At 40.4% G+C, this 13,010-nt stretch overlaps 1 protein-coding gene across 1 annotated transcript; it reads right to left on the reverse strand.

Annotated features, from left to right (window-relative positions):
- Nucleotides 1-217: 217 nt before the first annotated feature.
- LOC127022589 (cytochrome b-c1 complex subunit 2, mitochondrial) lies at nt 218-12,453 on the reverse strand. The gene is made up of 14 exons (XM_050906221.1): nt 12,323-12,453; nt 10,659-10,751; nt 10,388-10,537; nt 9,099-9,163; nt 8,071-8,127; nt 7,585-7,709; nt 6,039-6,136; nt 5,561-5,618; nt 5,299-5,394; nt 4,187-4,386; nt 3,832-3,912; nt 3,190-3,266; nt 1,318-1,471; nt 218-463 (listed from the first exon to the last, which is right to left on the reverse strand). The coding sequence occupies exons 1-14, from the start codon at nt 12,356-12,358 to the stop codon at nt 380-382; spliced, it is 1,374 nt and encodes a 457-aa protein (XP_050762178.1). The 5' UTR covers nt 12,359-12,453; the 3' UTR covers nt 218-379.
- Between the last annotated feature and the right edge of the window lie 557 nt (nt 12,454-13,010).

Here is a 13,010-nt window from a genome sequence, read left to right on the forward strand (position 1 = left end):
GTTTATCAAGAACTTGTCCTGAACATACAAGAATACATGGACAACTAGTGGCAATTACAGTATTTGTCTTCCTCACAGTGATCATTTTTGATGTATCTATTTTTTACATCGACTAAAAGTCACCTTATTTTCTCACTGTAGTTTTACCTTCAATGTACAGAGCCAGACTTATCAGCATTTTAGATACCATTTTCAGTGGAAAAAACTCAACACAAAATGTATGAACTCAGCACTTTATTTGATGAGTGCAAGCCCGCAATTACTCCAGATAAATTTTCTGAAAGAACTGAATTCATAAATAACAAGTTAGTCGTAATCTATTTAGAACATAGGTGACTTAGAGCTCAGGTCCATCTTGAATCCGCATCCCAGTTGTGTTTTACAGCTCATCAAGAAAAGGAGTATTTCCCAAATCCCCACTAGCTGCCATTGATTTCTTCCCACTGATGAACTTCTTTGCAGCCTGCAAATAAATCAGAAAGACGGATATAAGGAAATAATCGCTACAACAGAGTTTATCTTGCTGCTCATAGCCTCAGCTTCAAGTTATTAAAACAAACAACGAATCCCAACACTACTATAGTACATCATCAAGTAAACAATTTTCCTTTTGCTGTCTAAACTTACTTGCTTCTAATCCAGCTCTTTGTTACTTTATAATCTAAACAGGAATGGCAGAATGACAGTTGGATATAAAAGGCGTAAACTCTTCGAAAATGGTTATTCCTAGAATAATTATTACAGCACAAGATACAGTGGATCTCTCCTTATTACTAAAGCTATTGCCAGTTGCTACTGCAACACAAATTAGTGATGACTGTGAAAAAACAGATTTTGTCTTAGAATTTCTCTTTCTGATGGATTCTGTATGAAGTTTGCTTCAAGTATAAGCAACAAGATAATTTGGAATAGCAATGCAGTTACATCAATTTATCACTGAAAGCCTAATTGTTTTATTAAGCACACCAAATATTCTAGACTCAGGAATCCTAACAGCCTTGACACAGAAGTGCCTGCAGGGGAACCAATATCAAGTTTTCCATGAATACTAGTTGGCAGTTTTGGTAAATTTAAGCGAAGTAGATGAGAATTTCACATACTCCCAGCTACACTAGTTTTACAGTGTATTGGATTAAAGGGTCTTCTGTTAACAAAGACATCAAAAGATAGCCAGCTGGGATTTGTAAATTAGTTGCTTTTTTTTTTAAAGATAGTACGTGTGTGTTTATAAACACACACAAATGAGCACCAGTTTTGTATAAAAAACCCAAACTTATACTGATTAAGGAACACCTGTAGATGCTGACACATACTTACATTCACAACATCAGCAGTGGCTACAGAGTCGATTTTTTGAGCAACAACAGATGGTGATGTGTGTGTGCCAGAAACCAGTGATTCGGAGCCAATTTCATTCAGTAACCCTGCTGCAGTCTCCACTGACATCAAATAGGTGGCTTTCAGTTGATTTCTGCCATCAAACAAAGCATTAAGGATAAGTAAGCATGTAAGTCCTGTTATTACCTTCCCGATCACCCCCACAAGTGCAATGAGGTTTTCGTAATGTTTAAGTTTTCAAGATTCCTCTCCATTTTGAAAGGCTTTTCTTTTCAAGTATGGAAGGGTTCTGTAGTTAGGAAAGAGGCACCACAAATAGTCCGAGCATGAAAATGACAGGGTACTTGAACACCTACTGCCTTGGAATGATCAGCCACCCCACACAGTCAGAAGATCTCTAGCTCAGAATTTGTTTCTGTTTGAATTAACTAATGCAGGTATCCCAGGAATTAGACAAACTAATCTATCAAGTTTAAAAATTAGGTTTAAAATGGATTCCAGTTTCTCATCAAGACCAGATGTACGCAGAGCAATTTTGCTGTAAGCGACAAAGAAGCAATGAATGTAAATGGTTAGGCTCCTTGTGCAATAGTTCCATGTTCTGTTAAAAGACAGCAAGTTCATACTGTTTTTTCTGTTTCATGCAGTCTCACTGCTACATATGACAATCTTATTTTCATAAGCTAGTCCTTCTATTCTTTTTTAAAAGTCAAAATGGCAGAAAAAGGTTTATTCCAATAGAATATGATTAAGTAGCCTGGTATTTTTGACTGAATTGCAAGACTCTGCAATATCAGTGACCTTGAATTTGGTTTTTGGGGTTTTTTTTTGTCACTAAAGGAAAAAGAGCAATATAGAAAATATGTGAAACCATTTCAGAAGGGAAACTCCCCCCCTCCCCCCAAAGCCACAGCACTATGTGTAACTCCCTAATACTAGGCAACTTTGTTACAAAACCCCCTACAAAACAAAACAAAAACCCAACACACAAAACTAACACTGCCAAATATAAAGGTCCAGAATTCACCATTTAGCTACTAGTGACTAAGGCACAACCAATCGTGTCTAGGTTATCATGTTTTGTGTGATCAAGCTTTATGTGGAGTCTTGTAAGTATTTTATATATGCAACAGACAATATTTTAATTTTGCTACTTGAGTGAATCTGTACTATATTGTTGTATTGCACGACTACAGTTTTAGAGGCTCAGTGCAGTTTAACACTACTTGGAGATCAAGCACCAACTAATGTGCACAACCCTCTATACATTAGAAACTCTAAAACTTTGTTGGTATTACTGCATCTCTAATAGTAATTTTCCCCCATCTCAAATATTCTAGGGGCACGTATTTTGAGCACTTAGATGTAACATCACTAATTCAGTGCTTTACACTTGCAGACCCTCATTACTACTATTCTTTGAAGATGCAGAAGATTGCTTAATATAACTGTTTTGGGAATTGCTGCAGTGCAACTGTAAAGGGAACTACCTAAATAATGCAATTTAGGATTCTAATTTAAATACATCTTAATACTACAGAGTATGATTAAAATGACAGCATCTGCTGATACTTGCTAATTTCTTACACTGAAATGGTTTTCAGAAAATATTAACACTTATCTAACAAGTTTTTATTAGGAAATACCACTAGCAGAAAATCAGCATAGCTTTGAAAAAAAGAGTATTGACAGTGCTTCAGTTTTAACACAGGAAAGTGAGCAGTTCCCCACAGAAATAATTACAGGACAATGACAAGCTCTGCTGTACAGAATAGTCTAAATGTTTGACAAGTAGCTACATGTTAAGAAACTTCTCTTTACAACACACAAGACAGTTCTTTATGCACTTACTTTGCCTTTGTGACATCGTCGTCGGTGATGCTGCCCTGAGCAACTGCCTTTATCTGGTTCAAAGCAGCTTTAATGACCTGAGGAAAATTAAATCATTTAAGACTTCTTCCAGCATTAAATTTCAACATGTTATTTCTATTATCTGACGCCTTAAAAACTTCAGGGGAGAGCAGCTGACAGTGTTAGGATTGTTAGCCTGAACTCAATGCTGAACAGCTTTAGAACAAAACTAGAACCACTGTAATAAATGCCAAAGTGAGACACAAAACCCAGTGTGGATTTAAACTGCAACACCACATTAATTTGCATGGTCTCACCATTTTTCACGAGAGTATTCAGTTCTGCCAGCTTCAAGAGCCAGCACGTTCCTCATGATATAGTTAAGCTTACACATGTAAATCAGCAATTGCAGTCAGCAATTCAAGGTATTTTACTAGCTCTAGTTCGTATTAGGCATTTGTACTTCCCAGAAAGCAAGTCTCATTCCCAGCTTACAGAGCTAAGTCAAAACTGAACACGCAGCATTCTTATACAAGAAACCAGATGAACTGACTTTTTGCAGATGAATCAGTCACTATCTCAAATCAAAACACTAGTTTGAGGGTTATGTTGTTGATACTTAAATTCTAATCAGCAACTCACCTCCCCAGCATTTGGAGCCTGGGATATGGTATAAAACCCAAAGAGTCCAGAATCAGAGTAATTAACATTAAATGCGGAAGCCTGCAAAACAAACATTATTATCAACTGTTTCAAGTATCAGAACAACCCAGTATCAAGCACAGGAAAATAATTACTAGTAGGATCTAAAATACTGTAATTCAGGAAGCTAAACTCCATCTGTGCAGAGGAAAGATCAGACTGGAAGGCTTCTCTGAAATATTGTAACTTGTGCAAGAATGAACTAATTAAGATTCTCGCTGGACGTAGTAACCTCTTCAAAGGATAGTATGCATTTTACTTAAAATATTAGAGTACAGTAACCCTTTGAACTTACGTCAAATGGCTGGGTAGTTGCTTTAGCAATACCCTGGGATAATTTGCTGGTAACATTGCTTCCCCTCTTGATAAGGGGTCCAGCACCTAAAACATGCTGAAGAACACTGAATGCATTTGCTTCTGCACTCCCAACAGCAGCTCCTTCTGTTACTATAGCAGCATGGACAAGGCTGTCACCATTCTGTTCTCTGATTTCTCCTAAAAATACAACAACAGAATAAAAGGTAATGCAGTGTTCAGTTAGAAACTACTCTACATTCAGAGGCATGGAAAGGAAACATTTCTAGCCAGGAGTTAGTTTCATGAGAGAGAAGCCAGGGTGTGAAGTTATTGCATGTCCACTCAGGAAGACAGCAAGAAGCTGTTAGTAGGCTGTAGGTCATTTTAAAAAGTCCTTTACATTCAAAAATTTTCTTGCAAGCACAAAACCAGGTACCTTACTATGCCTTATTTGAACCTGACCCTAAACCATACATAGTATGAGATGATAAAACTCAGTGAGTCTCCAGATAACAAATACCCAGAAAAGTAGCGTACCTTCTGTTCATAATAATATTTATCCTGTTTTATAGAAACTGAAGTTATTCCAGTCAAATATTAAATGTTGGAAACTTTATTTCCCCCCCCCCCCCCATCTGTTTACAGAGTAATCCAATACTCCAACTAAAGAATAGCTATTGGTATTAGTACCAGATACTGCTCTGAAAGAGCTAAGCATTGCTTTGTCTTTTATGAAAGACTTGCAACATTCTAACAGATCTTCCCTAAAAAGAAAGCCTACCACCACTTCTAGACAGTCCTTAATCTACTCTTAAGGGAATCTTCCCAAAAATGCCATGAGAAACCATATGCCAGCTTGTTTTTCACTTTATGGAATAAATGATCTTGCAGATAAAGCTTTGTTGGAGATATGGGTTCAGTTTTATCCCAGAACTTTCCATGGTGGGGAATATCCTCTGCTTATTTAGATGGGAGATGCCTCTGAACTGTCACTTTCCATGTACAGCATTTAGTGCAACTATATAGTTTTCAGTTGCAACTTTGAACACTAGTACATTTATAATAAACAGAAAATCAGTCCTTCAGAACAGATACAAGAAACATACTTACCGCCTCGATAGACAGCCTTTGCACTAGAAATACCAGCTCCACTTCGGATATTTAGAAAGTGCTCTGCAACTTGCTTTAAGTCAGAGTGCTTTACACCTGCAATACAATAGTTATTCCAAGTAATGTAATGGCATTGAAAAAGCTACAGCAGTTACATAAAAGTGTTTTAAGTATGCCGTAACATTTTACTTCTACAGAGAACTCAAATTGCTACAGTAGTTTTCCCTTATGAATTGCAGTGTCCATTAAAGAACATACATACCTATTCCTACAAGAGCCATTCTCGCACTTGTGAAATTGTTCTGTACAAAATGGTGAAGCTGCAACAGTAAATTCACATTTTAGGGTATTTTGTATAAAAAACAAAAATGGCAAGTGTGTTTCTGACATCCCCTGTTCAGCAGCAGCAATGCTGCCAAAAGGAACCGTCTATAGAACAGCACTTTACGCATTCTCCAGTGACAACTACAAAACCCTTTCATACAAGAACACTTCCATTTCATTGACAGCCTTACTATCAACAGAAAGCTACTGACATTAACCACCTCTCTAAATGTGAACGTGAGTTCTATACCCAATACTAAAAGCTGCACAGAAATAAATTATTTTAGCACCATTTACTAATAAGATAGTAAATACTGACTGTATATTTACTAAATTAATCTTCTCTCTCAAGTATCATCATCTATCCTTGATAAAGAAACTGAAACAGACTTGTAACACAACACAAATAATCCTACCTGCTCAGAAGTAATTTTTCCAATTGCATAATCTGGACAATATAAGGGGTTTGCCAGAGCATTTTTGTAAGCTGCAGCGTGCAAGTTTTCCAGCACTCCTAAGAGGAACAAAGTTTCGGTGATGATGATTAACACAAGAGCCACTTTTAATGAAGATTATGAATGAAACTAAATGTTACCCCAGTGAAACATAGCTGTGGTCCACTTCAAGGACCAGAAGATCTGCAAAAGCAGGTCTGGAATAATCCAATACACATGGAAGTTTCATCCAAATCCTCGGGCAACAGAACCTGGTCTGAGTGCTTCTATTCTTTTCTAACTTATTAAAAATCTAGTAATTTGCATATGCTCAACTTTTTGGCCTTAACAACAAGCTATAAATGCAATCAGTGTTTGGGGGAAGGGGAGCAGTAGAAAACAACAGCAAACCCCAACATCCTTTTAACTAGTTTCAGAATCATCATCTTCACTGTAAGCATCCCTTGTTCTTGAGCTTGAGAAAGAACAGGCTGTTTATAATACTATTTGTAGCTTTGTGAGATGTCTCATCTATCTCCCTATGCAGATGAAGGATGCTAGTGTCTTCAGTTCCCTTCTCATTAGTTTTTTTCTTGCATCCAATAGCATTCTACTCATTGCTGTTTGATATTCTCCTTGTATTTGTTCATACTCTTTCCTCAAGAGAAAGATGACATTCCTTTCTTCATAGTTCTGTTTCTGAACTTAACTGTAACTGAAAATATTAAATTACTATGAAACCAACCTGTAGTTGATACAAGTTTAAAACACAAGGATTGTTCTTGATTCTGATTTAAAAAAATAGTAACACTTCAATATAAGCCAGAGATTTTCCAAAGCCCAAGATTATGCTGTCACCTTTAATGGGTTATGAAGGTGAGCACACTTCACAGAGTAGTACAAATGATGTTTATTGTGTAGAACTACCTGAGTGAACTTGGATGACTAGAGTTAAATAACACAAGATATATTGGAATAGGCTTGGTTTGGCTGAGGCTTTGTGTTTGCTTTTTTTTTTTTTTTAAAGCCCACAAACCTAAATTAATAACCCTAAAGCTGGAATCCACTTTCAGTGTAATGAAAATACATATTGTTTTTATACCAAAATAACCACACAAATTCAAGAAGTCATTTGTAGAACACTGTTTCCACATTGATGAGTAATACCTAAATATTGTTTTCAGAACACAAGCTGCTGCAACTATATTGTCAACAACAGTCATGACTTGCACATTCTTTGGTTGTACTTAAAAAAAATTAAAAAGGTAAAATGGAAGCTGTCAAGGAGAATGGTGTAAGCTGTTTTCAGCATGTTACTTGCTAACCGTTATGCACGGGCTGGAAAAACTTGTGTATTTATAAAAAAAAAGTTCCCTAACAACAGAAAGACCATACCTATCAACAGGGAAAAGCTGAAAAATTAAATGGTCATGTGACAGAGCAAAAGGAAAACTCTATTTTTTCCGAAGTTTTTCATTTTGAAGAAACTCGCATGAAGCCAAAGCAGTGGACCAGAAAATACACTTACCAACTTGAGGATTCTGAAATGCAATTGCTTTGTCAACTTTTAATTGTGGCTGAAGATCAGTTACTTCCCATGGTCTGAACTCTGGTGCTGTGGTGACATTAAGAAGGTACTCCATTACTGTATCACTAGATAAAAGAAGTTACAAAGGCATTAAACACAATAGAAGTAGCATGTCTTTCTTCTGAAGTTGAAAGCAATTCAGACTAATCTGTAAGCAACACATTAACAACACAATATATCACTCGAGCCAGAGTAGTTATTAGCACTGCTGTACAAAGTATGAGAATTCAGTTTTAGTTCTGTAGCATTCGTATGCTCAGTAACATGATACAGAAGTTGAATATTAACACAGTAATTTATTGATTTCTTACAAAAACATGAAAATAGGTATTACTTCTACCCTGTAAAATGATAGGTCTCTATTTTACTACAGAGCAGTTTGTAAAGAATGCAGTAATTCCATTTACAGCATATCTAGATACCTACACATAATCACGCAGGCATTCAACAGAGTAAGTCATTTTCTCTCTTGTTGAGTACACGCTAAATGAGAAAAAATACAAAATCCATTTCAGCAGAGAACATAGAAGTAGATTTTCACACATATTCCCCATTGATTGAATTTGTCAGCAAGATACGGACTAGAATCTCTAGTTAACCTTAAATCTGCTTGAGGTGAGTGTTTAAAGGAGTGATACACACACAGCAGAAACAGACATAACTAAAACTCGTATCTTAAGTATTCAAGTAATAACAAGTGTCTTGTGACCATTAGAATTTAAGATACCATGATAATTCAAGACAAAACAACAAATAAGGCTGAAGGGCAAAACTTGAAGAAAAACATGGATATGTATTAAACAAGGCAATTTAGAAATTATTCTCTTTGGGCAGAAAACATAGTTGTTCTTTTCCACTTGCTTCAACACATTTGTGATTAACAGGAACAGAAAAGGATGGAGTCTCAAGTTATATAAAACACTGCTTTTAACCAAATTCTATATAAAACAATCTTACTGGATGATTTCAAGATACATTGCAAGAAAGCAGGCACAGCGAGATCCCTCTTTTATTTCTCTTACGCTTGTTTTCTAGGCTTTAAACTCTCAAATCACGAAAGCCAACTACTGTCTGAATTGTTCCCAAAATTGCAGTATGATGAGTGGTATCTATTCACAAAAGATGGAGAAAAAAAAAAATATCTACTGACTTCAGGAAGTTTAATCTTGAAGCCTGAAAAGGCAGAAAGAACATTAAACTTTCTGGACAAATTATATTTCTTCCAGGTACACAACATTTATATTTTGTTAACTGAAAGGTGTTTTTAAAATACAAATCATGGGTGCACGAGAAGTACAAAAGACGTTCCTTGTCAACGTTCACCATTCAAGTACCATTACCACACTGAGCTTATCCACCTACATATTGTTATGCTTATTGTTGTAAGTTTCCTTTAGCCATATAGCTTGTTTGCATTTTACCAAGACAGACTATCTTTATATGTGGCTACAAACCTTAGGCTGCCCCCAACAGCTTCAATGCCACGGGTAATCCGGAAGGATGATGCTCCTTTAGTAGTCTATTTAAAAAAAAAAAAAAAAAAAAAAAAAAAAGGCAACTTAAAATTCCAGCTATTTTAAGAACAGATTTGCCTGAGGTTCAGTGCTCAGGCAACGTTGAAACAGTATCTGTTTATTCATGTATACAGAAGCCATTTTGAAAAGTTGAGCCAGCTTACTGCATCCCTACTCCCAATCATTTCTATCATCCTCTCTGATTTTCCACTGTAATTGCTCACATATTTGCTCCCCAGCCCCATTCTAGAATGATCCAGGTTTGCTTGGACATTTAATAGGATTCTTTGAATTAGATAAGCTTGACAAAACCAGGGCAAGGAATGCCTACACATACTATTACGCTGACAGCTGTCTGAGGAAAGTAACTTCAGGCAGCAGTTGGGAAGGAGGTAATAAGCAGCTACGACGTTATTTTTTTTTTTCTGCCTGAAACTGCTGTGGATTGAACCCATATAACAGCAGTCAAAGACATGTCAGTGGTGCTGTGTAGCTCTAATTGTCACAGCCTGGCTGGTGTGCAAGAGAGGCCGTGTTTACATCTGCAGCTAGAGCCAGACAGCAATTGAGATAAACAGGAACAAGGGGAACGGCCACAGTGGGTCAAGCCCATGGGACTTCTAGCCAAATGTTCTGTACCTGACAGTGGCAGCAGAAGAGGTTGTTTAAATATAATATCCCACAACCCATTCAACAGTATTCCTGCATTCCTACAGGAGTTATTCCTTTTAGCAACTGTTTAAGGACCTGCTATCAATGAATCTGACTCTTTTTTGAACCTGCTGATACGTATCTGCCCCTACAGCATCTTGTGTAACTGAAGCTAGGCATAAAACAGGAAGGCAAAACAAAGAGCTTAAAATATCTTGACGGCAGTAGTAAGAAAAACTATTCAGAAATATTACACACGCACACACAAAATTGAGCCACCCAAATTAACTTTTACTGCAGCTTAAATGAGTTATGTGCATAGCTTGATATAGATGTATTACAGGTATATAGTTTAAGACGCCACTGGAGAGCATAATTCTAAATATCACTGCCTGTCTTCCAGGAAGTAATGACATTTCTCCTGCACCTGAACCAGGTAACCGAGAATCAATGTACATTGTTCTCCACTTTATAAGATCTCTTACATTAAATTTTACCATAGCGTTTCTTTTTGCTATCATAAACCTTCCACCATTTCATCTGCTGCCAACACAGTAACAAAGAGGATAAACACCTACCAAATTAGATGCAAGACGAAGCAAGTGAGCAGTTCCCAAGTTACTAGCGGTTTCATATCTGCTGCCTGCTTTAATAAACACACCAATTCTTGAAGCTGGAGAAAAGTTTTCCAGAGACGCAATAATTAAGCCATTTGGTAATTTTGTGATCTGTATTAAAAAGAAAAAATTTGGTTTAGTCATCCACTGGAAGTACTGTCACAGTTCTGCTCGGATTGAGTTTTAAAAAACACATAAGGAGAGAGAAAAAAATACCAGTATTCATACTGACCTCAAGATCCTCAGACTCTGGAGATAATTTCACTCGTTCTGCAGTTGCTGAGGTTGCAACTTTAGGAGCTACTTTAAGTGAGTAAAGTCTCTTCTAGAGGAGAAAGCATAAGAGAATGGATTTCCTGAATTAGTTCATCACATGTTCCATTACATACTGAAAAAGCAACTAATTTTAAAGTAGAAATACAATGAACGACTTCAAGCCCCAGTGTAAAAACACTGATTTCCTTGTAATTCCTCTGATCATTTTTTACATCACTGTTGGAACCTGTGCAATGACTTACACAAGGTCTCTGGAAGTTCAAGAAATAGGACTGTCAGAAAGCTTTTTTCCCCCCTCTTTGCTGTTGTGCAGTGGGAGCCTCTACTAATACTATATAGCCTGTAGGACCACTGTATAGCAATTAACTGAACAAACAGGTAGAGCAATCCACATACGCAGAACACAACTTTAGAGATAACTTTCTAATTTCTTAGGTGTAGGCAGTTCAGCTCCTAAACAGTCACCTCTCAGAACACCAACCTACCTACACTGACTGCTGCGTACAAAGAGGACGCATATGCAAGTCCCCAAACTGCAGAGTAATAACCAGACGCAGGCCTTCAAACTGAAGGGGGGAACATCACAAGAGCCTTCCCTTCAGTAGCCGGCAACACAAATGACAAGACTATCTATTTCAAATCTTAAATGCTATTCTCTTCCACCCTTTTTGGAACTTTCTTATACTTGTAAAATAAATTTATTTATTACTCTTCTTTTCACATTAAGAAAATAACTTCATTCCCATACATCTTAAAGTAAAAACCAAGCGACAGAAGCACTGCTGTACTCAGTTGTAGTGATACTAATGACATAATTCCACTTGCTTTGCCACAGACTCTGTTCAATGTATTTTGAGTCTTGGAAAAACTCCTTTCTTCCCCCACCACAAATTTGTTAAGAAACCTAATTTTAGTCTCTAAGCCTACTTATTTATGAACTACTAGTGCATGTCTAAAATTGACTCACAAACATTCTGTGACTCCAAAGTCATTTGCCATCTTACTCAAGAGAGCACTTCCAGCAGAGACCTAACACAAGCTATATTCCAGCTGTCTGCCGGCTCAACAATCCTTTTCGCAGCAGAACAAGCCCTCTGTCCCCTCCACGCCTCCAGGACGAGCCGAGCCCACTTGCCAAGGGCACCACCTTGCCACAAGCAGCTGAAACTTCCCCAGCGAGAAAGGATGCCCTCAGAGACCGCTCCTCCCCTCTCTCCGGCCATACGGGCGGCCCTGCCTCGTCGGCCGCTCCCGGGAGAGGCCTCGGGGGAGACCCCCGGGGAGCCCCTCACCCCGGCTGGAGCTCCCAGCCACGGAGCTGCGCGCAGGCCGTCCCGGGCCCGGCCCGCGGCCTGTCTGACCTTCAGCCCCGTCGCCCCGCTCCGCCATCCGCCCGGCCGGCTCGACCCCGCCCTTGGCCCCCACCCACGCCCCTCGCAGACAGCCCCACAGCCACGAACGCAGCTCGCTCAATCGACTGCCCACTACCCGCCAGCCCGGCTCGCCGCCCGGGGCTAGCTGGGGTCAGGCCCGCCCGCAGCCCCCAGGGCCCGGACAACCGCTGTCACCGCCGTCTATGCCTCTCCCCCACCGCGCACAACGCCTCCAGGTCGCCCTCACCGAGAGGGAACGCGCGACCACCGGGAATCCCTTCATCCTTCCGCACCCCTCAGCTCGGCCCTGGCGAGGAGACGATGGCTCCCTCGGAGGAAGACTCTGCCTTCCCGGCACGCCGTGCGCCGGTTTGACTTTCTAGCGAGCGAATGCCCGAACTCTACTGCTCGTGCTTAGAATCACGCCTTGAGGCTAGCGCGACACCTCGCGGGCTTCCGAGGCGGCTGTGCGCATGCGCAGAGTGCCACCGCCTCCCGGTCACCGGGGGGCTGTTCCACCCCTCGGGGCGCGGGGGTCCCGGTGGTGCGTCCGGGCTGTGGTGAACCGTAAATAAATCACGGCGGACCCATTTCGTGGCGTTCGCAGCCGCCTTCCCCCGCGGCGGTGCTTGAGGACGGGTGGCGGCGGCGGCGACCGGTGGTGCCTGAGGGCGCGCGGCCGTTCCCGGGGCGTCGGAGCTCGCCTCGAGCCGCGGCACGGCCCTTAGCGGTCGGGGCGGGGGGCGGCGGTGGTGTGTGTCCGCCATGCCCGTGAGGGGAGCGCGGAGGGGAAGCTGGGACCCCGGCGGCCCGCAGCGCGGGTGCGGGGTGGGCCGCGGGGCGGTGCCGCCGCGGGGCGGGCGGCGGCGGGGCCGGGACGGGGGGCGGGGGCGCCCCGCCGAGTACTTAGCGGTGGTGCGGAGCGGTACGCCGTG

The sequence above is a fragment of the Gymnogyps californianus genome, chromosome 15, assembly GCF_018139145.2.
Source record: "Gymnogyps californianus isolate 813 chromosome 15, ASM1813914v2, whole genome shotgun sequence".
Classification (NCBI taxonomy): domain Eukaryota; kingdom Metazoa; phylum Chordata; class Aves; order Accipitriformes; family Cathartidae; genus Gymnogyps; species Gymnogyps californianus.